At 43.1% G+C, this 27,692-nt stretch overlaps 1 protein-coding gene across 4 annotated transcripts in view; it reads left to right on the plus strand.

The window, feature by feature from the left end:
* LOC144687536 (glutathione hydrolase 1 proenzyme-like) overlaps nucleotides 1-27,692 on the plus strand; it is a 163,139-nt gene that overhangs the window by 74,661 nt on the left and 60,786 nt on the right. For all 4 annotated transcript variants that reach the window (XM_078553805.1, XM_078553808.1, XM_078553807.1 and 1 more), the window contains 2 exons: nucleotides 3,773-3,933; nucleotides 9,248-9,397. In XM_078553805.1, coding sequence (XP_078409931.1) covers nucleotides 3,773-3,933; nucleotides 9,248-9,397 — 311 coding nt within the window. The remainder of the gene's footprint in view (nucleotides 1-3,772; nucleotides 3,934-9,247; nucleotides 9,398-27,692) is intronic.

The raw sequence follows: 27,692 nt of genomic DNA on the forward strand, positions 1-27,692 counted from the left end.
CTTTTATATAGCGATTGTTAATCTTAATGATTTATATTCTCAGATCCCCTTTCTCCTTTGAATTTCCATGTGACATGTGACCTCCTTATTTTTCTTACCAAAATGTAATACCTCACTTGTCTATTTTGAATTTCATTTGCAAATTGTTTTTATCCATTTCTGTTGAGTTGTTTGGAATGTCAGTTTACAGAAATAACATTACGGCAGTAGTAAAAAGCCACCCATCCATTAGTAAGACAGAATTAGAATCTATGTGAATTGAGATAAATAATAATAAAGGATCAATACATTAATATGGATAATTGATTGACAAACTTATTGTGGAAGGTAGGTGGTGAAAGTAATATGCAAACAAACTAATGAAATTAGTAAAAACAAATTATGTTGGGGAATTTCAACTGCTCTAGAGGAACATAGAAATAGGAGTAGGCCATTTGGCCCTTTGAGCCTGCTCCACCATTCAATAAGATCATGGTTGATCTAGTTGTGGTCTCAGTTCCACTTTCCTGTTCCATAGCTTGTGCTGATGGACCAGGGTAATGACAGCATACCTGCAATTGTTTTTGGTTTCTTGCCCCTGATTGTTATCGTTGAATATTTAATGTTTGTTTAATTATATGGGGTGATGTGCATTCACTGGGGATTCACTTGTGATGCTATAAAATAGGAGCAGACTGAGAACTGTGGTGGTTGGATAAGGAGATGCATATTTGTAGTTTGTATCTCTGTAAATAAAAGCTTTTAAAAATGTGTAAAGATTAACTCCAGTTCTATCCTTCACTTCCTGGCTTTCTGGAATATAACAGATATCCATTGACACTTTCTGGAAAATGTGTGTGTTAGAATCAGTTGAGGGCAAATTCTGTTTGAGTCTAACACCGGTCATAGCTAAATGATCTGCCAAAGCTGTATAGGTGCATCTCTAAAAAATCATCCTTGGAACTATTGTTACAATTATGAGGTGTATAAGATTGTTATGTTTTGGGACCGTGTCTTTAATTTAAGGTGAAAGGAAGGGGGTCATATGACTTGTTCTGAAGTCCGCCTGACAGGAAGCCTAGTGTTTCACTATTGGAGATTAAAGGGGATCCAAACTGTTTTACTGGTATAAAAATAGAAAGTGCTAGAAAAACTCAGCAGGTCTGGCAGCATCTGTGGGGAAAGAAACAGAGTTAACGGGTGTAATTTTCCATGTCTGCTGACATCGGGCATGTTCGGCGGTGTGAGCGGACAATATGGCAATAAGGCCAAAAATTGGTTTCATGATGTCGTGAAACCAGTTTGCAATCCTCTGCTCTGCCCATCAATGGTGGGCCGTGCTTCCCATCTTCGGCTGTCGGGAACCTCATTCTCATACGTCTGCAGATCATTATAAGCCCATCACACCGGAATCATCCCTCGTGCTAGACCATCCAAGCACGTTGTCATGATTGCACGGCAACATGTTACACAACAGCATATATAAGATGTTCACTGGGCAGGCTGCACTTCGAGGGGAACTTGGAGGTGAGTGCACAGTAACGTTGCGAGGGTCGCCTGTTGGACTTCAAGGTTGAGGAGCACTGGGGGAATATGGGCAAGGGCTAAGTTGTGGTTGAGGTGAGTTGGGGGGGAAACAAGGGCTGCACTGTGGTAGAGGAGAGTGGGGGGGGCAAGGGCTGCACTGCAGCTGAGACGAGTTGGGGGGTGCAAGGGCTACACTGTGGTTAATGGTAGTGCACGAGCATGTGCGGGGTGGGGGGAGGGAAGCAGCCACGCATTAGGGAAACCTTATATAAAGTGAGCATTCCTCCGCAGCTCAGACAGTTCAGGCGCAGCCACATTGATAAGCTTGGAGTTGGGTCTCTAGCTTATCTGCCCACTCAAGCATCCCAGAGGCATGAAATTGCCACCAAGTGCTCCAGAGTTTTTCACGCCTCGGGCACAGACTGCAAACTAATGAACAATTTAGTGAACAGCAGAACAGTTGGAGAACTGCGCGCACGTTCTACAATCTCTTTGCTAAAGCTGGCCATAGAGCAGTCACTGGTGGAGGCACTCACAGCCCCTTGCAATGTCCAAATCACAGTTTCAACCAGTCTCCCCCATGGTCAAGCTAACAGTGCAGCCTTGCAGTGCGGGTTAGGAGAATGCCTGCGCCTGAGCTGAGAGCACAGCATGCAGACCAATGGGCAAAGCTGCTGCAAATCGGTCAGGTGGAATGGGGCGGAGGTGGGTGGGGTCTCAGGCAGCCATGCAGCGCTCTAAACTCTGGCCATCCAAGTGGTGGCCAGCATCCTCCGGGATGCGTTAAGGGGCCTTCAGACTTAACCAGGAGAAGTGCTTAGAGCACCCAAGATAATCCGCGTATCTCTCTTTCAAATTGCAGGAGGAGTCCATCAGGAGTATGGCACCTGGTGAACTAGCTGTATGCCTCGTGGCGTATGGAGAGTGAAGACGAAGGAGAAGAGAGCAACAGAAACACCTGGCTGTGCAGAGGGAGGAGCAGCACCCTCAGGAAGAAGGAGTGGCTAGGCCTCCTGCACATGCCTCTGAAGGGTCACAGAGCCGTTGCTGTTCCGCGCCTAGCTAGACCCAGGGTCTGTAGATGCCACCTTTCATTCCTGCAGGTGACTGAGAACCAGTCTGCACATGTCTAGGGAACTGGTCGATCACATCTGCCAGCTGCTGCAGGATCTGACGCCATGGGGACATGGAAGGCATCCACTGCCTGTGGCCATGAAAGTGACCACGGCGCTCTGTTTCTACACCGTTGGCTTATTCAGGGCTCCACAGGTGACTTCTGTGGGATATCACAAGCCTTCACCCACAAATGCATCCATGTGGTCACGGATGCCATCTTCACGAGGGCACACAACTTTGTACATTTCACCGGGACCAGGACAGCCAGGATGTAAGAGTGATTGGATTTGCCCGGATCTCAGGTTTCCCACAGGTGCAGGGTGCCATCGACTGCGCTCACGTGGTGCTCAGATCTCCATAGCAACACATGGTCAATTATGTCAACCACAAGGACTTCCATTCGCTGAATGTGCAGCTGGTGTGTGACCACCACAAATGCATCCTGAAGGTTTGTACTCGGTTCCCAGGGAGTGTCCATGAGTCTTAAATTCTCAGTCAGTCACAGATCGCTGATGTAGTCCAGGATCCAAAGCGGCTGCAGGGATGACTCCTTGGGGACAAGGGCTACCCATAGAGGACGAGGCCGATGACATCCATGCAGCGGCCTCAGACTGCAGCACAGCAATGGTATAACGAAGCTCGTACCTTGGTGGAGCAAACCATCAAGGCTCCGGTGCCTGGACCGGTCTGATGGAGCCCTGCAATACAGTCCACAGAGGATGTCTACTTAAAGGACAGTGTAACACTTGATAGTGGGTTTTCTCGGTTCTGTTAAAAGTTTTGTTCTGTAGTTTAAAGTATAAGTTGCCTACAAAAATAGTATTTAGTCAATAGTGCTTTTAGTCTGTTTCTTACAGTAATTGTCTTAAAACATGAAATCTTGTTATGTCATCCATTCAGCTATTTACTGGAAGTTCCAATTTCTTTTTAAAAGTTATTGGTCTCTATGAAAATTTTGGTACCATTGCATGGAATGAATTGGTTAGTAACTCAAGAAAAAAGGGGGTGGAAAAATAATATGTTTCTGTACACATGCCTGAAGGAGAAAGGAAAGTAATATCCAGTTATTTTTTGCTATGATGTAAAACTGAAAATGTTTGGAAGTACGTTACAAATAGAGCTACTGAACATCTTGTCTTTCTCTCAACAGTGAAATATTTTGTAATTCCGATGGCAAAATACTCCAGGAAAATGAAATCATCAAATTTCCAAAATTAGCTGAAACCTATCAGATTCTGGCAGACGAAGGAGCTGATGTGTTTTACAATGGATCTCTCTCCCAACAGATCGTGAACGATATCAGGAATGCAGGTGGGGAAAGTCGTAGTGCAGGTGATGTCTCTCCAAGGCATCAGTTAGGAACCATACAAGGCAGGTTGGAGCTTCTGATCTCATCAACTGCTTACTGTGGTGTCAATAAACTGACACTTTGTTTTATTCATGCATGGAATGTGTAAGCGCAGTTGGCAAGGCCAGCATTTACTGCGCATCCCTAATTACCCTTGAGAAGGCAGTAGCGAGACTTCTTGAACCACAGAAGTCCTTGTGATGTAGGTGCAGAATAGTCCTGTTAGAAAGAGAGTTTCAGGATTTGACCCAGTGACAGTGAAGGTGCAGTGATATATTTCCAAGTTAAAATGACGAGTAACTTGGAGGAGAAATTGTAGGTGGTGGTGTTCACATGCATCTACTGCCCTTATCTTCTACAGGACATAAATTTGGAAAATTCTGTCGAAGGAGGCTTGTTAATTAGCAGCAGTATATTTTCTATATGGTACACACTGCTGCCACTGCACCAGTGGTGGAAGAACTGAATGTTTAAGCTGGTGGATGGGGTGCTGATAAGGCAGGCTGCTTTATCCTGCCTGGTGTCAAGCTTCTTGTAAGTTATTGGAGCTCCACTCATCTAGGCAAGTGGAAAGTATTCTATGAGACTCCTGACTTGTGCCTTGTAGATGGTGGACATGCTTTGGTGGATCAGGAGGTATGTTACTCACCACAGACCTGCCAACCTCTGACCTGTTCTTGTAACTACAATATTTATGTGGTTGGTCCAGTTCAGTTTCTGATCAATGGTCACCTGCAGGATGTTGATGGTGGGGGCTTTAGTGATAGCGATGCCATTGAATGTTGAAGAGAGATGGTCATTGCATGGCATTTGTGTGGCATGTATGTTACTTACCACTTATCAGTATAAGCCTAAATATTGTTCAGGTTTTGTTGCATGTGGGCAGAGAATGCTTCATTATGTGAGAAGTCACGAATGGGACTGAATGCTGCAATCATCTGACTTTATGATGGAAGGAAGGTAATTGATGAAACCATGGGCACTACCCTGATGGTCTCCAACAATGATGTCCTGGGGCTGAGATGATTGGCCTCCAACAACCACAACCATTGTCCTTTCTGCTGGGTGTGAATTCAACCAATGGAGAGTTTTCCCTTTGATTCTCATTGATTTCAATTTAACTAGGGCTCCTTGATGCCACACTTGGTCAAATGCTGCATTGATGTCAATCAAGATCAGTCAATTTTGCCTCACTTCTTGAATTCAGCTCTTTTGTCCATGTTTGGACCAAGGCTGTAATGAGGTCTGGAGCTGAGTGGTCCTGGCAGAATGCAACTTGAGCATCAGTGAGCAGGTTATTCCTGAGTAAGTGCCACTTGATGGCACTGTCGATGATGCCCACCTCCCCTTCCCCACCCACATCACATTACTGATGATTGAGTGTATATTGATGGGGCAGTAATTAGCAGGATTGGATTTATCTTGCTTTTTGTGGACAGGACATACCTAGGCAATTTTCCACATTGTTGGCTAGATGCCACTGTTGTAACTGCACTGGAACATCTTAGTTAGGGATGTGCCAGAAGTCTTCAGCATTAAAGACCAGATGTTGCCTTTGCTATCTCCAATGTGCTCAGCCATTTGTTGATATCACATAGAGTGAATTGAATTGCCTGAAGACAGGCATCTCTAACACTGGGGACCTCAGGAGTACATTCTTTGCCACTCTCAATGTTTCCTCCAAGCGGTGTTCAACATGGAGGAGTACTGACTCATCAGCTATGGGGAGATGGTACCTGATAATCAGCAGGAAGTTTCCTTGCCCATGTTTGACCTGATGCCATGTGACTTCATGGGGTCCGGAGTCGATGTTGTACACTCCCAGAGCAACTCCCTCCCGACTGTATGCCACTGTGCCGCCACCTCTGCTGGGTCTGTCCTGCTGGTAAGACAGGACATACCCAGAGATGGTGATGGTGGTGTCTTGGACATTATCTGTGAGTTATGATGCACTCTGGGTGGGGGACTTCAATGTCCATCACCAAGAGTGGCTAGGTAGCAACTGTACAGACTAAGCTGGCCGAGTCCTAAAGGACATAGCAATTACACTGGGCTTCCCCCTTGATAGGTGTGACATTACAGATGAGTTTGAGGAGGTGTCTAGCCAGAGAAGGCTGGGTGCATCTGCCAGGTGAATTGATATAAGGAGTAATAAGTGGGAGCAAGCTTGGGAAGCAGACTGAAGGGTTGGGTTAGATGTACATCAGGATGCATGTGAATGTGTCAGGCCACCCACCTTTCCTGCAATGATTAGATCATCAAACACTTTCCAGCACTGTATCCAGGAACGTGGTACCACAGTCAGGCTTGCTCAGTGACTTCTAACCATGCCTTCTTGTTCTCTGAGGCAGTCGGCTGGGAACTCAATTTCTCTGTGGGTACTTAGAGTCCACAGAATCCTCCTTGGGGAGATATCTGTGAAGTGTGGTGCTGCCTTGCAACGCTTTAAGCCCGTTGCTCTGTTTTAACGTCTGCACTATGTTTCATGTCTCATCCTAGCAGGGCCCTTTATATAGTAGTTGAGCTGAAATAGACTGATGCAGTTTGTCATTTCAGTGGCTTCACACTAATTTATTGGGAAATTTATTTATTGGAAGTCAGATGCTAATGAAGTGGCTGGGCTAAAAAACCACTGTGAGCGTATCTCTGAAACTTCCAGGATTCCCATGTACTGCCAGCAGGTCAGAACACAAAAATTCAGACCAAAAATGACTGAGATTTAGCTAAATTATGAGAAAGAAAATTAAAGAAATTTGGAAAAGAGGAAACTATGAGATAACCATATTGAGGTTAGGATAACAGTCCAATATTTGATATCACTCAGCGTAACATTCTGGAAAATACAACAGCAACAACTTGCATTTGCTCAGCACATTTAAAGAAAGAATTTGCGTTTATATAGTGCTTCTCTGGTTTAATGAACATAATAAAAACATCCCAAAGCACTTCAGCGGTCTGGTCAGAAATCAGTACCATATTCCCAGTACAAAACTCTGATATGACATAGCATCCAACTTAAAATTAACCCCTTGAGAGATTCAAATATGGAGTTTCAGAAAAGATGGGCATAGACTTTTGCTATTACCACAATCTTTTCTGTATGATTGTCAGATAGATCACAGAATTAGCCTATTCTATCTTTGCACTGATAACAGCAATGATAACTGATCACAGGTATTAAGGGATGAGTTATGAGGAAAGCTGAAGAAACTCAAGGTCTATAGTCTTGAGGGAAATGGTGTAAACACAGGTTACTATTTCACAGTAATTCAGGAATATACGAGAAGATAGTATTGATTAAAACTAGCGGTAAGTAATCAACACACTTGTTAGGAAGAAGTTATGGAGAGTAATCGATGTTGGAAACAAACTGGCAACTGGATTAATAGAGATATTAGGGACATTCAAAAAACTGTTGGATACTAAAGAACCTGTGGCGTTAGAACAATGAGATTCACTGGGCTGGATGTCTTTTTCTCATCCTGAACTTTTCTCCAATTTTGATGAGTATCATTAGTTTGAATTGAGATCTATTGTCCCTTAATAATTCTCACATGGAAACCAAATTTTGAAGTTTTCAGTAATTACATTGAGACACCTGGCTGGCTGCCACCAGAAGATTCCCACCACTTAGAACGACAACAGCAGCAGGTACAAAGGAACACCATCACCTCCAAGTTTCCCTTCCAAGTCACATGCCATGGCCGGAATTTGACAGCCCCGTTGTAGCGGGGACTGGGCTGTAAAATGCGGCGAGCCATTCTAAACTCCATTGACTTTGGAGGGAATGTAAAATCCCACTGTTGTAAAATTCCACCCCATATTTTTACGACCACAGCCGATGTTATTCGCTGAGAAAGCCAAATCCCAGAGGGAAATTTGTCTTACTGACCATAACCATTTTTTTTGTATTTTGAAGATGAGAGGAAAAACTACTGATCCCAGAAGCATAGAATCCCAGTAACACTTTTAGAATTTTAAAATTAAAAGATTTATTAACAAGATGAAAAAAATCTTAAGCACGCAAGATTAAAGTTACACAATTAAAACAGTCTCACAAAACATCCACCACCACACCCCCCACCCCCCCCTCCCCCCCCACCCCCAACCCAACCCCCAAAAAACTCACTTGGTCAGAACACACAGAAAACAACTTGGCAACAGCCAGCTCTCTTATAGATTCTCACCAATAAAAACCCAGTAATATCACCGAAGGCAAAAACTGCTGTCATTTTAGTACAGATATACCACACGACATCTCAGTCTCTTCCACTCCGCTGTGGAAATCTAAAAGAAAAGTTCAGAACCAGACTGCTTTCTGAAAACGAAGACTTCCCTGGCTTGAAAACTCGATGGCTGCTTTAAATTCACAACTTTCACACCATTCCCCAGCATAGATCTGGCCTCAGGGCATCTCCCTCACACAGTTACACCAAAACTCAACTAAACATCTTTCCTTAAATATCTTTTTGCCCTTTCATCTTAGATTCTATTGTCTTTAAACACCTCTTTGAACTCAACTTTTCTAAATACAAAAATCTTTCATGTTTTCCTATTTCCTCCACTTTTGGGTCAAATAAAATTTAATAACCTTTCCTTGTTTACTTATGAAACCTTTGTAAGTTGAAAAGTCCCTGTCACTTCTAAACTCCCCTTTGAAATTCAACAGCTGAAAAGTCAAATCCCTACTTAACTCGTAATGTAAATTTTACCCAAAGCCTCTTATTACAAATACTTGAACCTAACACCTTTACCTTTCACCTCTCAAAACAGACAAACTATCTTTACTAACCCTCTCCCCAGTTTAATTAATCATGGACACACACACACATCCTTCTTTACAGAATACCACCATATTCCCAAAAAATATTTTAAAAAAATAACATCCATCTTCACAATACTAAATTGGACATATTCTTTGATTGCTGGGTCAAAATCCTGAACTTCCTAGCTCACAGCACTGTGATCAACTTCAACACAGAGACTGCAGCAACTCAAGAAGATCTGCCAACGTCTTGTCAAGACAATGAGAGATGGGCAATAAATTCTAGCGATGTTTACATCCTAAGAATAGTTTTTTTGAATAGGCTATTATAACCTTCCTCAGGCATGCATATGAAGGGTTTTCAGTTCTGTCATATTGTACGCTGTTCTTGTTGAACTGTGTGCTGGAGAGTAGGATTGGCTGCTGTTGTAACAATAAGTTCACATTCACTCTCATGTTTGTTTGAAACATTTATTTGGCATAATTGCATTTCATTCCTTTTCCCTCTATAGGTGGGATTATAACTCTTCAGGACCTGAAAAACTACACACCTCAATTATCTGAAGATGTGCTAAACATATCAGTTGGAGACGACACATTGTTCGTGCCCAGCGCTCCCTCCAGTGGGCTTGTGCTTGGATTGATACTGAACATCCTGAAGGGTGAGATATCACAGCAGTGGAATTCTGTCTAGCACTGTTGGTAACAGCAACTGAGAACATGAAACGAGGTGCTGTTTGCTTCCCCGCAGTTCCCACTTTAAATATGGGGCTGAATCTTCCGTGGAGTGGCAATCACCACTGGATTACCACTCCCATCCTATTTTCCTACTTTAGTCTGGAGCTGCACATTTCTCACCCAGACTTACGACCCGGGCCTGCTGAGAGATGTGGAGCACAGTTGCTACTGGAGGCCTTCAGTGCAGTGCAGTGCAGGACCACCAGGGGAAATGAAGCCACGCCCCCTTTTATGGCATTAGCTGCCGTTAACCCATAAGTTTAAAGGTCCCAGCCACTTCGACAAGCTAAGTAAGTGTGAAATGTAAGTGGTTGAAGGATTAGGATGGGTCAGGGTGTGGGTGGGGTCGGGGAATGTGGTGGGTCAGGATGGTAGTCAGGGATGGGTAGTGTGGTCAGATGGTCAGGTGTGGGTCGGGGGCAACAGTTAGTCGGGTGGGCGAGGGGAGCTGAGGTAGGGGTTGTGTTTGAGTGGTTAGCTGGGGATCGGGGGTGAGCGGTAGTCTGTTGGTCGGGGGATGGGAGTAATAAGGGGGTCAAGGGGTTGTATCGGGGGTGGGTGCAGCTGGGAGGTCGGGGTGGTAGTCAGGGGTCCGGTGAGGGTCAATAGTATAGTTATCCAGGAGTTTGAACTGGTTTTAATCCTCCTAATTTACCCTGGGTAACAGAATCACAGAATCACACAGTGCAGGAGAGGCTCTTCGGCCCATCGAGTCTGCATCGACACGTGAGAAACACCTGACCTACCTACCTAATCCCATTTACCAGCACTTGGCCCATAGCCTTGAATGTTATAACGTGCCAAGTGCTCATCCAGGTACTTTTTAAAAGATGTGAGGCAACCCGCCTTCACCACCCTCCCAGGCAGTGCATTCCAGACCATCACCACCCTCTGGGTAAAAAAGATTTTTCCTCACATCCCCCCTAAACCTCCTGCCCCTCACCTTGAACTTGTGTTCCCTCATGACTGACCTTTCAACTAAGGGGAACAGCTGCTCCCTAACCACCCAGTCCATGCCACCTCATAATCTTGTACACCTCGATCAGGTCGCCCCTCAGTCTTCTCTGCTCCAACGAAAACAACCCAAGTCTATCCAACCTCTCTTCATAACTTAAATGTTTCATCCCAGGCAACATCCTGGTGAATCTCCTCTGTACCCCCTCCAGTGCAATCACATCCTTCCTATAATGTGACGACCAGAACTGCACACAGTACTCCAGCTGTGGCCTCACCAAGGTTCTATACAACTCCAACATGACCTCCCTACTTTTATAATCTATGCCTCGATTGATAAAGGCAAGTGTCCCATATGCCTTTTTCACCACCCCACTAACATGCCCCTCTGCCTTCAGAGATCTATGGACACACACGCCCAGGTTCCTTTATTCCTCAGAACTTCCTAGTGTCATGCCATTCATTGAATACTTCCTTGTCAAATTACTCCTTCCAAAGTGTATCACCTCACACTTTTCAGGGTTAAATTCCATCTGCCATTTATATGCCCATTTGACCATCCCGTCTATATCTTCCTATAGCTCAAGGCACTCAACCTCACTGTTAACCACCCGGCCAATTTTTGTGTCATCCGCAAATTTACTAATCCTACCCCCCACATAGTCTTCTATGTCGTTTATATAAATGATGAATAATAGGGGACCCAGCACAGATCCCTGTGGTACGCCACTGGACACTGGCTTCCAGTCACTAAAGCAACCTTCTGTCATCACCCTCTGTTTCCTACAACTAAGCCAATTTTGAATCCACCTTATCAAATTACCTTGTATCCCATGTGCATTTGCCTATTTTATAAGTCTCCCATGTGGGACCTTGTCAAAGGCTTTGCTGAAATCTGTATTATCTACATCAGCTGCACTACCCTCATCTACACACTTGGTCACCTCCTCAAAAAATTCAATCAAATTTGTTAGGTATGACCTCCCTCTGACAAAGCCATGCTGACTACCCCTGATCAAACCTTGCCTCTCCAAGTGGAGATAGATTCTCTCCTTCAGCATTTTCTCCAATAGTTTCCCTACCGCTGACGTGAGATTCACAGGTCTGTAGTTCCCTGGCTTACCTCTACAACCCTTCTTAAACAGCGGAACCACATTAGCTTTTCTCCAGTGCTCTGGCCAGAGAGGAATTAAAAATTTGGGTCAGAGCCACTGCGATCTCCTCCCTTGCCTCCCTCAGCAGTCTGGGACACAAATCATTTGGACCTGGAGATTTGCCAGTTTTAAGCCTGCCAACACCTCCAATACCTTGTCACTCCCTATATCAATTTGCTCAAGAACCTCGCAGTCTCTCTCCCCGAGTTCCATACCTTCATCCTCATTCTCTTGGGTGAAGACGGATATAAAGTATTCGTTCAACACTCGACCGATGTCCTCTGCCTCCACCCATAGATTGCCCCCTTGGTCCCTTATGGGCCCTACTCTTTCCCTGGTTATCCTCTTCCCATTTAAAAAACTTATTGAATATCTTGGGATTTTCCCTACTTTTACCAGCCAGAGCTTTCTCATATCCCCTCTTTGCTCTCCTAATTGCTTTCTTAAGCTCCACCCTGCACTTTCTGTACTCCACTAATGCCTCTGCTGATTTGCTTCCCTTATACCTGCTAAAACCCTCTCTTTTACTTCTCATCGTATCCTGAATATCTCTGGTCATCCATGGTTCTCTGGGCTTGTTACTCCTTCCTATCACCCTAGAGGGAACATGTTGAGCCTGTACCCTCCCCATTTCCTTTTTGAACACCCCCCACTGTTCCTCTGTAGATTTCCCCACAAGTAGCTGTTCCCAGTCTACCTTGGCCAGATCCTGCCTTATTTTACTAAAATCCGCTCTCCCCTAATCCAAAACATTTTTTTGCAACTTGTCGATTTCTTTGTCCATAACAAAAATAAACTGTACCATGTTGTGGTTGCTATCATTAAAATGCTCCCCCACCACCACCTCAGCCACCTGTCCGGCTTCATTCCCCAGAATTAGGTCCAGCAATGCACCGTCCCTTGTTGGACCCTCTACGTATTGACCTAAAAAGTTCTCCTGTACACATTTCAAGAAATCTACTCCATCCAAGCCCTTAACAGTATGTCTATCCCAATTAATGTTGAAATCACCTAACATAATTACCCTATTGTTATTGTTTTTACACACCTCCACAAATTGTGCACATATTTGCTCCTCAATTTCTTGCTGACTATCTGGGGGTTTATAATAAACACGTAACAATGTGGCTGCCCCTTTTTTATTCCTAAGCTCTACCCACAAAGCTTCATTTGATGCCCCCTCCAAGATATCATCTCTCCTTACTATAGTAACTGACTCCTTAACTAATAATGCAAAGCCTCCTCCTCTTTTACCCCCTCCCCTGTCTCACCTGAAGATTCTATGTCCCGGAATGTTGAGCTGCTAATCCTGCCCCTCCCTCAACCACGTCTCTGTGATGGCAACTATATCACAATTCCACGTGTCAATCCTCACCCTTAACTCATCCGTTTTACCTGTAATACTCCTGGCATTAAAGTAGAGGCCATCCAGCCTTGCCTCACACCCTTGAAGCTTATTGCAGCTGTACTCCCTCTGACTTGATTGTTTTACTGTATTATGATGTGTCCCTATTCTGCTAACATTCTGTGTCCCCTCCCCCTGCCGAATTAGTTTAAACTCCTCCCCACAGCACTAACAAACCCGCCTGCAAGGATGTTAGTCCCGCTCTGGTTCAGATGTAGACCGTCTCGCTAGTACAGGTTCCACCTTCCCCAAAAACGGTCCCAGTGATCCAGGAATCTAAAACCCTCCCTCCTGCACCAACTCTTAAGCCACGTACTAATCTGCACTATCCTCCTATTTCTGAGCTCGCTAGCACGCGGCACTGGGAGTAATCCAGAGATTACAACCCGAGATGTCCTGCTTTTCAGTCTACTGCCTAACTCCCTGAATTCTTGATGCAAGACCTCATCCCTCTTTCTACCTATGTCATTGGTACCAACATGTACCCTGACCTCTGCCTTATCATCCTCCCACTTCAGAATGCCCTGCAGCCGTTCAGTGACATCCCGGACCCTGACACCAGGTAACTATTCTTCTATGCGAGTCGAAACCATCCAAAGTCTCTAACATTAAATTTCAGGGGTTCCAGATGCAGGGTTATTGCCCAATGGAAATTGAAGCTTCCCGGGCAATTCCTGTGCAGTCCTTGTTTGGGGAAATCTGAGGGGTCCCCCAGTGCATCTCCCAGGGTACCTCCAGGGTACGGAAGATCTGAACCATGACAACTCTCCTGTGGCTGTACAGTCAGGTTATTCATTTAGGACCTGTTCAAACTTCCAATGTGCAACCAGTCCTGCCCAGAGGACTCCCTGGAATTGTCTGGTGCGTTGACTTCATTTTTTTCCCTGGTGATTGTATTCTGCTTCCCCTGTCTTGTGTTCCCCAGATCAGATCATGAAAGGAATATTTATGTAATGAGATGCAACCAACACATCAGTCCAAAAGTCGAGGCTGTAGCATTTGCAACAATCTTCATCCAGAAGTGCCAAGTGGATTATCCAGCTCGGCTGTCTCCTGAGGTTCCCAGCATCACAGATGCCAGTCTTCATGTTACGATAAACTATGGGATACAACTCATTTGACCTAATGTTTCAACTAATCACTAAATTCCCAATTGTAAATTTTCTGATAAATCATTTAGTTCGCATTAGACTCAACCATCAGGCAAGACTGAACACTTCAGATGGTAAATTCAAAAAATCTATTAGCAATTAAAAGGTAGAAAGGTAACAAGTTAAAAAGATAGAGACAAAGTTTCAATTAACGATAAAAGGACAAAACTTAACTTAACAACTAAACAGACTTCTCACGGCTTCCTTGGTTGATCAACCTAAAGGCCTCTGGTCCATCGTGGACAGTAGGTCTTTCAGAATTCTGTCTAGGGCACTCAATATTGTTAGGGAAGGAAACAGTTAAAGAAGTTCAATTGCTAATTATTATGTTGTTTAACTAAGTACCATTTGGTTGTATAAAAGGGATAACAGCTGAGGCTAGTTGGCTCTGTAGAGCGTTTTACAGACCAGAAATAAAATGCTATCTGAAGGTCCCAGTCTGTATTGCCAAACTGCCATTGGGGATTAACGATGGTAGCAGAGGATGATTTCTGCTTGTAAGTAAGAAGATTGGGAACTAAGCTTTCTTTGGACAAAACACTGTATTTGGAGTTAACCTTATGAGAGGGTGTTTTTGAGTCATTCAAAAATGGCTCAATCAAAATGTAGAGAGTTGGGGTATGATTACCCACTGATGTTTTCTGAGCGTCAACCATATAAGCAATTGAAGAATGAACAAACTTCTAGTTCTGACGGGAGTTAGATTTTCAGAAAGACACACACTGCTAGAACAGATGTCAGCTCTTAAAACAAATTCCTTTTAAAACATTCCTTTCTGGCAGCATTCATAGCACAAATGAGTCATTTGGCGGTAAGACAGAAAATGGAGGATACAATGTTAACGGAATGGCGAACTCGTCTAGAAACAGGACGCAGGCATCAGTACAAAAGATTTGTAACTAGAAACAACGAGGAAAGAAACACCTTTGACAATTATGGCAGGAGAAAAGAATTAGGGAATTGCAACATAAGAATGAACCCCAGAGATGCCCAAGGTGTGGTCAATCGGTGTTTCAGATGTGATTCAAAATACCATTATGCAATGAACTATTTTAGATAATAAGGTATTCAAAATGAAACATGAGACAGACGATTCGGAAGAAGAAGATGGAGATATTGACCAAAAAGAGGGCATTGTATTAGTTACAAGAAGTTTCAGCCTGGTGATGAATGTCTTGGTTGCAGAGTCCTTCAATTGTGCGGTGCTAGATAGCGGATGCACGTCTACTGTGTGTGGAATAGACTGGTTAAAATGCTACCTGGACTCCTTAAATGACAAGGACTGGAGTAAGGTTAAGGAATTTGAGAGTTCCACCAGTTTCAAATTTGGAGATGATAATATCCTAAAATCTTTACAAAGAGTAGTGATTCCCTCTAAAATAGCTGGAGTCAATCATTTCATCAGGACCGATGTAGTGTCTTGCGAAATACCGTTACTGTTGAGCAGGCCATCAATGAAGAAAGCGCAAATGAAGCTAGACATGGAGATGACAAGGCCATTGTATTTGGGAAAACCTCTGTATTTGCAATTTACGCAATCTGAGCTATTGTATTCCTTTAATGAAACCTAACTTTTCTACTAATGAGGTTGAAGAAGTGTTATTAGCATCAGGAGATAGGAATTCAGAAGACAGAAAGCTAATTGCTAAAATTGCATCAGCAGTTTACCCATTCTCCTAAGCAAAGATTAAAAATTTTGCTAGGGAATGCAGGAATAATGGATGGAGAGTACACTCAACTTATAGAGGAGATAAGCGATAGATGTGATATATGTATGAAATACAGAAGAACACTGTCTCGGCCCATAGTGAGTCTACCCTTAGCGAGAAATTTCAATGAAGTTGTGGCAATGGATTTAAAGGTCCGGGATAAAGAAAAGAACATTTTTATTTTACATTTCGTAGACTTGGCTGCAAGGTTTAGCCAGTTGACAATCATATACTGTAAAAAAAAGAAAATAATTATGGATCAGGTAATGGAAAAGTGGATAGGGACTGGATTGGGACTACCAGCAAAATGCTTCACTGATAATGTGGGGGAATTCACTAATGATGAGTTTCAGGATATGTGCAAAAACATAAATATAATAGTTATGAATACAGCAGCAGAAAGCCCATTTAGTGACAGAGTGTGTGAAAGGAATCACACAATGATAGATGAGATGCTTCGTAAAATATTGTTGGATAGACCAAACTGTAAATTAACATCAGCTCTAGCATGGGCTGTCCATGCCAAGAATTCACTGCAGATGGTTTGGGGTTATAGTCAATATCAGTTGGTTTTTGGTAGAAATCCAAAAATTCCTTCAGTCCTGAGTGATCATCCTCCAGCTTGGGAGGGAACTACGATTAGCTCTATCTTTTTTTGAGCATTTAAATGCACTACATGCGAGTGGAAGACTGTTCCTTAAAGCCGAAGTTTCAGAAAAAATCAAAGTGCTTTAAGACATAATGTACGATCATCGGAAACTATATTTTTAATCAGAGAGACATAGTATACTGCAAAAGAGAAGAACTTAACAAGTTGAAAGGCCCAGGAAAGTTTAGAGGGAAAGGTGGTAAAACAGTAATTTTACAGCATGGGAACCAGGCTATTCAAATACATTCGTCAAGGTTAGTAGGTGCGGATTACAAATTTGTGGGTCTAGAAAGGGTTGTAGGAAGTGATGAGGAACCATGTACTTCTCATACTCGTATGTTGCATGATTGTGAGGACCAGGTTGCTGAGGTTGACAGGGTATCTGAAGATGGAGACAGTAATTCGGACAAACAAGATGAGGCGATTTGTCCCAGAGGACAACTGCCAAAAGTTGGCACTAAAGTTACATGCTTGCCAGAAGGGGCCAGTCAATGGTAGGATGTGACGATTGTAGGTAGAGCAGGGAAGGCCACTGGAAAATATAAAAACTGGTTAAATGTACGAGATAAAGGACAGGAGGTTAGGCCTATGGATTGGGAACATGAAGGACAAAAACGTAAAGCACAAAAACATCGTATCAGTTCGGACAGTGGGTCTGGGAATGCACATATCCTATAGGAAGAGATCACGAATAGTTGAAAGAACATTTATAAGTAGGAGAGGAAGATCAAGCCGTAACAGTCTGGAGCAAGATATAAGGCAGGATTGAGGGTGTAGCTTAACAAGATCAAGGAACATAGCACAGACTGGTAATGCTACAAGGAGCAGAAGCCCATGTGATCAAGGAGTATTAGTAGCTTCAAACAAATTAGATGATAAATTAATAAAGGAGGCCAAACAGCAAGAACTACATAGTTGGAAAGAATTTGGAATATACACAGAGGTGCCAGATAGGAGACAACCAACTCTAGCTCATAGATGGATATGCACGGAAAAGGTGTTTCTTGATGGGACTTATAAAGTTAAAGCCAGGCTAGTGGCACAAGGATTTGAAGAAACATTGGGGGCAGGATTTTTGAGTTGGCATGCGGGGGCGGGCCCAATATGCTGACACATAAAATGACATGCGATGGCGTTGGGCATGCATCCCGACGTCATCATGCAGTCCCGCGATATTTCGTTTTGCGGGCCCATACCGGAGTCAGCTGCGCACCCGCTGAAATGTAAACGGCCTATTAAGGCCATTAACAAAGTAATTATTGTGATTGTTAACACTGCCCATCCAACCTTAAGGTTGGTGGGCAGGCGAAAAGCACAAGCGGCCTTTGCGTTTTTTAGGAAACCTCATCCACGAGCGGGATGAGGTTTCCTAAAGCTTTTATTAAATAAATTTTTTAAATTTCATAAATATAAAAACATGTCCCATCTCATGTGACAAAGTCACATATGGAGACATGTTTAAATACATTTTTAAACGTTTTATTTTATTTTTGGAACATAGATTCAATCTCCCTGAAGCAGCTCTGTATCTCAGGGATTGAAGGGCTCTTTCGTGCACATGCGCGAAAGAGCGCTGGCCCCAACTCTCCCTCCTCCCCCTGCCCGCACAGGTAGCACTGAGCGCTGCTGGACGGGTCTTAATTGGCAGCAATTTGCGGGTGACAATCGGCACCACCACCGCCTGTTCCCACCAAGACTGCCTGCCAAGTGAAAAATTCTGCCCTGAATGACTGGGATATAAGGGTAGATTCACCTTCAGCAGGAAAAGTTATTCTGAAGATCTTTTTGGCTCTGTTAGCTACAAATACTTGGGAATGTAAGTCCATTGATATTAAAGCTGCCTTTTTGCAGGGACACCAACTTCAAGGGGAAGTTTTTCTCTGTCCACCGAAAGAGGCACCAAATGCAGAAGGGACTCTCTGGAAGCTACTAAATAAATGTGTGTTCAGTTTAAACAACACCTCCAGAGTTTGGTATTTTTCAGCGAGGTCAGTTTTGTTAAAGTTTGGCTAGCTTCAGCTGGAAGCAGACCCAGCAATGTTTTATTGACATCATGGAGGGAAACTTGCAGGCATTTTTATGATGCACGTAGACAATTTTTTGTGGAGAGGTAATGGCGAATTTGAAATGGTTGTCATTAATGGGCTCAGGACGGAATTTAAAATTGGAAGTCGGGTTTCTGGTGCATTTAAATACATTGACTTGGAAATCAGGCCAAGTGGATCACACCTCATTTTACACCAGCAATCCTGCTTGGAGAACATCCATCCCATTGCAATTAGTCGTGGCAGAGCCTCCCAGAAAGATAGTGACTTCTGAAACCAAAAAAGAGGAGCTCAGAAGTCTAATTGGGCAACTTAATTGTCTAGGGAAATAATCAAGACCGAATATCAGTTTTGACATTCTGGAATTGAGCACTGATGTGGTGACTTTGATGAACAGACCACAGGAGACTCAGGTACAGGTTTCGATTGTTTATTCGAGCAATTGCAAGGAGAACACCATCTCAATACAGCTTGAGACAGTACTCTGCTAAACTACAAGTGCTCATCATATTTATACATTATTGGTCACACACAAGAACAGTTTCCAGATTTCGATCTTGTCAGCATATAGGTTTACATTAAACTTACAAGTCTGGTGACAAGTACATGCATTGTATGTCCCTATTTGGTTCTCACCAAGGCAGAGACCCTCCCTCCTACCTAAACTAGGACCATCTGTTCTTTCCCTACCTGCTGTAAACAGGCTCAATCTTAGTTGTTTTTCAACCTAAGGCTCCAGTCTGACTCCCAAAACACCCAATCTATCATATTTACATTCTTCTTCGTCCAATATGGCCTTGCTGATACTCACAAGTCCTGAGAATGTGCAAGGTTTAGATTTCTCTCTGTCCAGCCTGGCCTTTAACTGTTAACTGCTTACGCAGACAGGTTTTGCCTGCTTGGTTCCCTTCAATAAGTTCTTACTGTATCCCCATACTGTATCCCTTTATTTCCCCCTAACAGCACTAAAATGAATGATCCTAAGGTTGAGGAAATCATCTGGGCAAACAAAACATTAAGAAAATTAAAACTGGGCCAATATGTTTTGAAATTCCCATCTTTGGTGATCTTAGAAAAATGAAATTGTGTTTAGTGACGTGTCTTATGCAAATCTATGTGATGGATTTTTGAGTGCGGGAGGATTTATAATATTTCTCATGGGAGAGAAAGGTAAATGTTGCCTTTTGGCATGGGAATCTAAAAAAAATACAAAAAGTTGTAAAAAGTACGTTGACAGTGGAGACTCTCACCCTTGCTGAAGTGGTAGATATGACATTCTTTATATCAAAGATGCTGGCAGAAATTTTAAATGGAAAGGGTATTCAGGCATGGTGCCTAATGAAAGTCTTATAGACAATAAGTCACTTTGGGAAAATGTTCACTTTACGAAATGTGTTAACGAAAAGAGATCGCAACTTGACATTGCAAGCTTAAAACAGACACTCGAGAATAAGAAGGTTGCCAAGTTCAAATGGATTGATAACAGCTACCAATTATCTGCTTCACATAAAGAGGAGCGAGCTCCAAAACATTGTTAGAGAGACGTATTTTTTCTTTAAGACAAAAAACTAATATTTCTTTTTAAGGAAGAGGAATAAGGTGAATTTACTGAATGAAAAATGTACATTGTTATTACTTTTTTTTGTGATTTATATAAACTTAAGGGTTACTTTCTTTTTAAGACAAGGGGAATCTGTTAGGGAAGAAAACAGTTAAAGAAGTTCAATTGCTAATTATTAGGTTGTTCAACTAAGTACCCATTTGGTTGTATAAAAGGGATAACAGCTGAGACCAGGTTGGTCTCGGTCTGTATTCCCAAACAGCCATTGGAGCCTAACAAGTATGTGGATAGCATGCTAACAGAAATGGCTTCCTCCTAGACTTTTATCCCCTCAACTCGTATTTTCTTTAAATCGAATTAGCCTAATGACCAAACAATAATTGGTTAACTTAACTGTCCATTTATTTATTATTGGTTTCAAACACATGTGAACATATTCCCTTACAGTAATACAATGGGCTATTCAGAATGGTTTAGTATCTTATTTTTGTAAATACTTGAATAATGCCTTATTCTTTACCCATCTTAATGTTACTCCTCAGGGTCATGAAGGTTTTGACTTAGCACACCTTGTCCATCGAGGCTGGTTTGAGAAACACCATTTTACAACAAACGGTCTCAATGTACAATTTGTATATTTAAAATTAAAATTTGTTATCATAAAACATTACAAACTTTCTGTTACAGGTTAAATGTTCAGGCTTCATCAATACATCTATTGATTAGTTACTTATCTTTCAACTGTCTCACAATTGAGGCTCACTACTTTGTTCAGTCAATCCTGACAGTAACTGGTTAGTTTTAAAATGTGTCCTGGATTAGTTCAAAATGGCTTCTTGACCATGTTAGCATACTATATTAAATAACGTATTGAATCAGACTACAAAATGGTCAAGTCACACTAAAATTGGTTTTAAAACTACCAACATTCAGTCAATTCAATTCACTCCACGTGATATCAAGAAATGACTGAAGGCACTGGATACTGCAAAGGCTATGGGCACTGACAATATTCTGGCAATAGTACTGAAGACCTGTGCTCTAGAACTGGCTGTGCCCCTAGCCAAGCTATTCCAGTACAGCTACAACACCAGCATCTACCCAGCAATGCAGAAAATTGCCCAGGTATGTCCTGTCCAGAAACAGCAGGACAAATCTAACCTGGCAAGTTACCTCCCATCAGTTTGCACTTGATCATCAGCAAAGTGGTGGAAGGGGTCATCGACAGTGCTTTCAAGTGGCACTCACTCAGCAAAAACCTGTTCACTGATGATCAGTTTGAGTTCTGCCAGAGACACTTAGCTCCTGTCCTCATTACAGCCTTGGTCAAAACATGACCGAGTGTGGCATCAAGGCGCCCTAGAAAAACTGGAGTTAATGGGAATCAGGTACAGCAGGTAATAAGGAAAGCTAATAGAATTTTTTTAATTCATTCATGGGATCTGGGCTTTGCTGGCTGGGCCAACATTTATTGCTCATCCCTAGTTGCCCTTGAGAAGGTGGTGGTGAGCTGCCTTCTTGAACCGCTGTAGTCCATGTAGTGTAGGTACACCCACAGTGCTATTAGGAAGGTAGTTCCATGATTTTAACCCAGCAGCAGTGAATATTTCCAAGTCAGGATGGTGAGTGACTTGGAGGGGAACTTCCAGGTGGCGGTGTTCCCATTTATCTGCTGCCTTTGTCCTTCTAGGTGGTAATGGTCGTGAGTTTGGAGGGTGCTGTCGAAAGATCCTTGATGAAGTCCTGCAGTGTTATCATTCATTGCGAGGGGAATTGAATACAAAAGTAGGGAAGTTATGCTTCAGTTATACAGAGCACTAGTGAGACCACATCTGGAGTTCTGTGTACAGTATTGGTCACCTTATTTAAGGAAGGATGTAAATGCATTGGAAGCAGTTCAGAGAAGGTTTAGCAAACTTAACACCTGGAATGCTTGGGTTGTCTTATGAGGAAAGGTTGGACAGGCTAGACTTGTATCCGCAGGAGTTTAGAGTAAGAGGCCACTTGATTGAAACATATAAGATCCTGAGGAGACTTGGCAGGGTGGATGTGGAGAGGATCCTTCCTCTTGTGGGAGAATCTAGAACTAGGGGTCACTGTTGAAAAATAAGGGGTTGCCCATTTAAAATGGAGATGAGGCGAAATTTTTTTCTCTCAGAGGGTCCTGAGTCTTTGGAACTGTCTTCCTGAAAAGGTGGTGCCTTTGAATATTTTTAAGGCAGAGGTTGATAGATTCTTGGTAAGCAAGGGGGTGATAGGTTATTGGGAGTAGGTGGGATACAGATTTCAAGTTACTATCAGATCAGCCATGATCTTATTAAATGATGGAGTGGGCTCGAGGGGCTGAATGACCTAGTCCTGCTCCTTGTTCATATGTTCAGCCTGTTCATGACTCCTCAGATACTGAAGCAGTCTGTGCCCGTATGCAGCAAGCCCTGGACAACATTCAGGCTCGGGCTGAAAAGTGGCAAGTAACATTCGCACCACAGAAGTACAAGGCAATGAATATCTCCAACAAGAGAGAATCTAGCCATCTCCCCTTGACATTCAATGGCATTACCATGGCTGAATCCCCCACTGTCAACAGCCTGGGGGTTAAAACTGACCAGAAAATGAATTGGACCACTGTGTCTACAAGAGGAGGTTAGAGGCTAGGAATTCTGCAGAGGGTATCACAGAATCACAGAATTGTTATAGTGTAGAAAGAGGCCATTTGGCCCATCGTGTCTGCACCAGCTCTCTGAGCATTTCAACTTAGTGCCAATGGAGTGTCAGGGGTAAGTCACCTTCTGGCTTCCCAAAGCCTTCAACAGCACCTTCCAAGCCGCGACCTCAACTACCTGGAGGGACAAGGGCAGCAGATGCATGGAAACACCACAACCTGCAAGTTCCCCTCCAAGCCACACGCCATCTGTTCCTTCACTGTCACTGGATCAAAATCCTGGCACTCTCTTCCTAACAGCAATGTGGGTGTACCTACACCACATGGACTACAGTGATTCTTGAGAAGATGGTGGTGAGCCACTTTCAAGGGCAATTAGGGATGGATAATAAATGTTAGCCCAGCCAGTGATGCCCACGTCCCGTGAAAGAATAAAAAAAAGTGTGTAGAAACTTTGTCAGGTGTATGTTATCTGAGGGCAGTGGATATGAAGTTCCCTACAGCAATTCTGATGATACTGTTTCCATGGTCAAGTACTCAACAGTATGAGTCTGCAATGCATGCTGGGGAGTGCTGTGGGGGTTGTGGGGTGGAATTCCAGATGGGACATGGAAAGGCAGTCAATGGGCTAGAATAGAACACAGTACAGAATGAGGCCATTCTGCCCATCTTGCCTGTGCTGCTCTTTGTTAAAACTATTCAATTCAATTAATACCACTCCTCTGCTCTTTCCCCATGGCCCTGTTTTCTTTTCCTTCAAGGATTTATCCAATTCTCTTTTGTATGTTACCCTTGAATTTGCCTCTACCACTCTTTTTTAGATAGCACATTCCAGCCTACCACAATTTATGGTGTAAATAAACTTTTTCCTCATGACACCTCTAGTTCTTTTGCCAATCGCCTTAAATCTGAGTTCACTCGTTACTGATTCCTGCCACTAGAAACAATGGGTGGAATCATCCCAGATTTGCACTAAGTGCAGTAGCGGGCAGGTAAAACAATGTTTTCTCGCCGTATCATCCCAAACCCACCACATTATTCAGACATTCCCGGGAAACACGCTATTTCCATGATGGGCAGGCTCCAATTCGCCTGTCACACCGTCACCTCACTGCTTCATCATGCCAGGTCCCACATTTAAAGTACAGCCGTGCTTGGTGCTTCCAGCCCAGGACTGCAGCAAACAAGACATGGCCCCAAAAGGCAAGAAGACTGCAGCCCTCAAGCACTGTTTGGATGCCATGGAGACCCACTGTGATGTTCTCTACCCCTGTTCTGGCCGCTGGAGGGACAGCTACATTACCACTCCGGCTTGGTAAGTGATGGCACTGATCACCACTGCCAATGCTGCACAGAAGAGGTTGGCCATCCAATGCAGATAGAAGATGAATGATGATCTCCATGCAGCTAGGTTATGGCAACCATCCCATTCACTCTAAACTCACACGCTCAAGCCCATCACATATTTGCTGGCATCTCACTCACTGCCAGCTCAAGGGACATCACCACCCATTTTCACACTCATACCCTAACACGTCCATCTGGCCTCACCTCCTCTGGAGACTGCCTCCTCAGGCATCACCATCTTGAGGCCACTTGCACAGATCAACATGTGCCGCTCCACTCACCCTGGATACCTTCTTTTCCCCAGTACAGCCCTCGTCCTGCAGCCTCTTCCCTTGCCTGAGGCCACTTCTCCCCCTTCCCCAAGCAAGTTCTTGCCCTTCAGCCACCCGCATATGGCTGATCTGGTAGGTAGAGACCTAAAAGTGATGTGGTGCTGTCTGTGAAGCCTGGCACTGATGACTGTGAGTGCTGACCGAAGCAAGGTAGGCAAACAAACATTGAAGTTCCAAGTGAAATGCAGCCTGCTAAGTGCATGTAACTTATGTGCTGTTGTGAAACACGTCGGCGTGTTTTTCCGCCGACGCGGATGGACGATCCAGCGGGGGGGAGCGCGGGGGGAATGATTCCGGTGGGCAGGCCTAATAATTACAGGCTGATGCATCACAATGAGGTTCCAAACGTCTGATGGCAAGGAACGCAACCCACTATTGACAGGCTGAGTGGACGATTGAACTGGTTTCACGCCATCGTGAAACTGATTGCGCCATATTGCCTGCTCACACCACCAAGCACGCCCGATGGCGGCAGGCACAGAAAATCCTCACCAATTTCTCTTTTCATCAAAACTACTCCTATCCCTTACTAACTCATCTTTCTCCAAGTGAGAATTAATTTTGTCTAAGTCAACAGTCTCCAGTAGTTTTCTACTATTGATGTTAAATTGATCACCTGTTGTTCCCATATTTATTCCAATCCCCCTTTTTGAACAGGGCTGTAAAGTTAACATTCCTTCACTCTTCTGACACCATTCCAGTATTCGAGGAAAGAATCAGAGATTCTACAATCTCCACCATTTCCCTCAATAACCAAGATTGTATCCTAACAGGGCTGGGTGACATCGAGTGATGCCAACTATATAGGTTCAAACTTAATTAATTTAAATCCTTTCAATTTATTTTATCATATCCAATATCTGTCATCCACTGTTTTATTAACACCACCCTCTTCTTTTGTGAAGACAGATGCAGTGTACTCACTCAGTGAGTTTTCTTTATGCCTTCTGTCTCCACAAAAAACATTTTTCTGGGTCCCTAATTGGTCCCACCATTCCTTTTATCCTTTTTTATATATTTATAAAAGATTTCTGGATTCCCTTTTTATGTTAACTGTTAATCTTTGCTACAATTTGCCTTTGCCCTTATATCCCTTTTAAATTTCCTCCTTCACTCTCCCTATTCTGCCTAGTTTTCAATTGTATTCTGTGTATGACATTGGTCATAAATTTCCTTTTTCTGTTTTATTTTTTCCTCCATTTCCTTTCTCATCCAGTTCTAAATTTGGATGGCCCGTCTTTCCTCCTTTAAAGCAATATGCTTTGCTTGTGCTCTAATTATTTCCATCTAGAAGGCTTACTATTGCTCATTTGCTGTTTCCTGACCAAGTTTTGTTTCCAGGCCAGCTGTTCTAGATCCCTTTTCAAATCACTGAAATTGTCTCTTTTCCAGGTTGGGTATTTTAACCTTTGATTTTTCTTTGTCCATTTCCATAACCACTTTAAATCTAATTATATTAGGATCATTATTATCTAGATGTTCTCCTACTGAAACATGATCCACTTGCCTTACTTCACTCCCCTAAACTGGACACAGCACTAATTCATTCCTGATTGGGCTAGAAGCCATATTGACAAGCAAGTTCTGCAGTACAAATTTTAGGAATTCATGACTCTCCTTGCCTTGTACACAGAAGACAAGTGCCTGAGGGCTATAGCTGTGGCTTAGGTCAACCTCTGGAATCCAGGTTAGGAGGAACACTCAAGTGTAAAATTAGTGCTATTAGTCTTTTGAAAGTCTCTTTTTGGTGAAATGCCTAGGTTGATCCACCCATTGCTCCCTGAAAATAGTCTTGGGATCCCACAGGTGGTATAGGGTCCAATTTAAATATTTAGTAGGGCTCCTGCCTCCTCTGCGTTAAAGTGTTGGCCACTCATTGAATAAAACTCGGTATTGTCAGCCCCATTCATTGCTGCCGTTTAACTGGTGTGAAAACTGTTGAATATACTATTTTTAAGGTTTCTTTCTGCTGCTCTTGGAGCCAGATCAGCATCACTAAGTGTCTTTTTCCATCTTAAATGCAATGCAGAATACTTTGCACTTAGCTACATTCAATTTCATCTACCATACTTCAGCTCACTTATAAATCTTGTTCAGGTGTTTCTGCAGTTCCTTGGGTGCCATCCAAGACTCAACTACTTTCTTGATTCAGGATTGACTGTGCTACTGACGGGCAAGGGATTGATTTCCTCTGACCACCTGCCCTCAAGCAGAATGTGTTTTGAATTTGTTTTTAAAAGAATAGGTGGTGGCATGTTTTCCCAATCCCTCGGATTGCTTGTGATCCAATTTTATTAATAATCCACTTCAAACTCCAATTAGGATTAACTCAGAAGGTCAGTTTATTCTACACATTCAAAACCTGAAAAAAGGAGTGTTCGCCACTTCCCATTCCGCACGTTCACACAGTAAAAGGGGGATAGGGAGAAGGGGTTTTACAGTATAAAGACCACAGGAAAATGAATATTAGTTTACCTGAGTTCCAGAGTCTGAAGTCAGAGTCCAAAGGACGTTTTCTTTGTGGTAGGATTCTGTTCCGATGAGTTTCTGGCTAGTTAAATGATACAAAAATCCTTGAAACGAATTATGCTGCTGCATGATAGGCTTTCCTGTGCTTAGACCATTTGGCAGGTGTTGATCAGAGACTTTTAGAATCAAGCAGGCTTTGGGGAGTTGAAACTGTTTACCCAGCCTGGCTGCTGGAGTTTTTCCAGTTGATGTTTACACAGTCGTCTGGCTGTGTATGATCAGAGATGTAATATTAAACCTTCCTTCTCCACAATGACTTCAAAAGGGATGTTTATCCAGCGTCCTTTGGTTTCAAACTGATAATGTCTCGGTCATTAGTTGTTGAAAGGGGTGCCATCTATGTTGAGGGTCTGGCATTTGGGAAGCCATTGTCTCAGCAGACCCACTGACTCCGCTAGCAAGGTTAGCTTATCAAATGCAAATGAAATTTCTAGTTCTCTTTGAAATTGGTCTGAATAGTTCCAGGTGTGATGTGAGTCTGTTAGTAGCTCTCTATGCATAATAACGTGTCACATTCCAGAAACTAAAATAAAATCCTCTGTCCTTGAAACTCTGGGGAATAGCTCTCAGACAGGTCAGCCCTGTGATCAGATGACTTGTCATTTTTCTTTGTTCAGCAGAAAAGGTTCAGTTTAAAATAAAATAATAAGGATAAAGTTTTAAATATACAGAATTAGGTCTCTTTTCCATGTCATAGGAACCCAACAATTACAATTTGACC

Source organism: Cetorhinus maximus, chromosome 12 (genome assembly GCF_964194155.1).
Source record: "Cetorhinus maximus chromosome 12, sCetMax3.hap1.1, whole genome shotgun sequence".
Classification (NCBI taxonomy): Eukaryota; Metazoa; Chordata; class Chondrichthyes; order Lamniformes; family Cetorhinidae; genus Cetorhinus; species Cetorhinus maximus.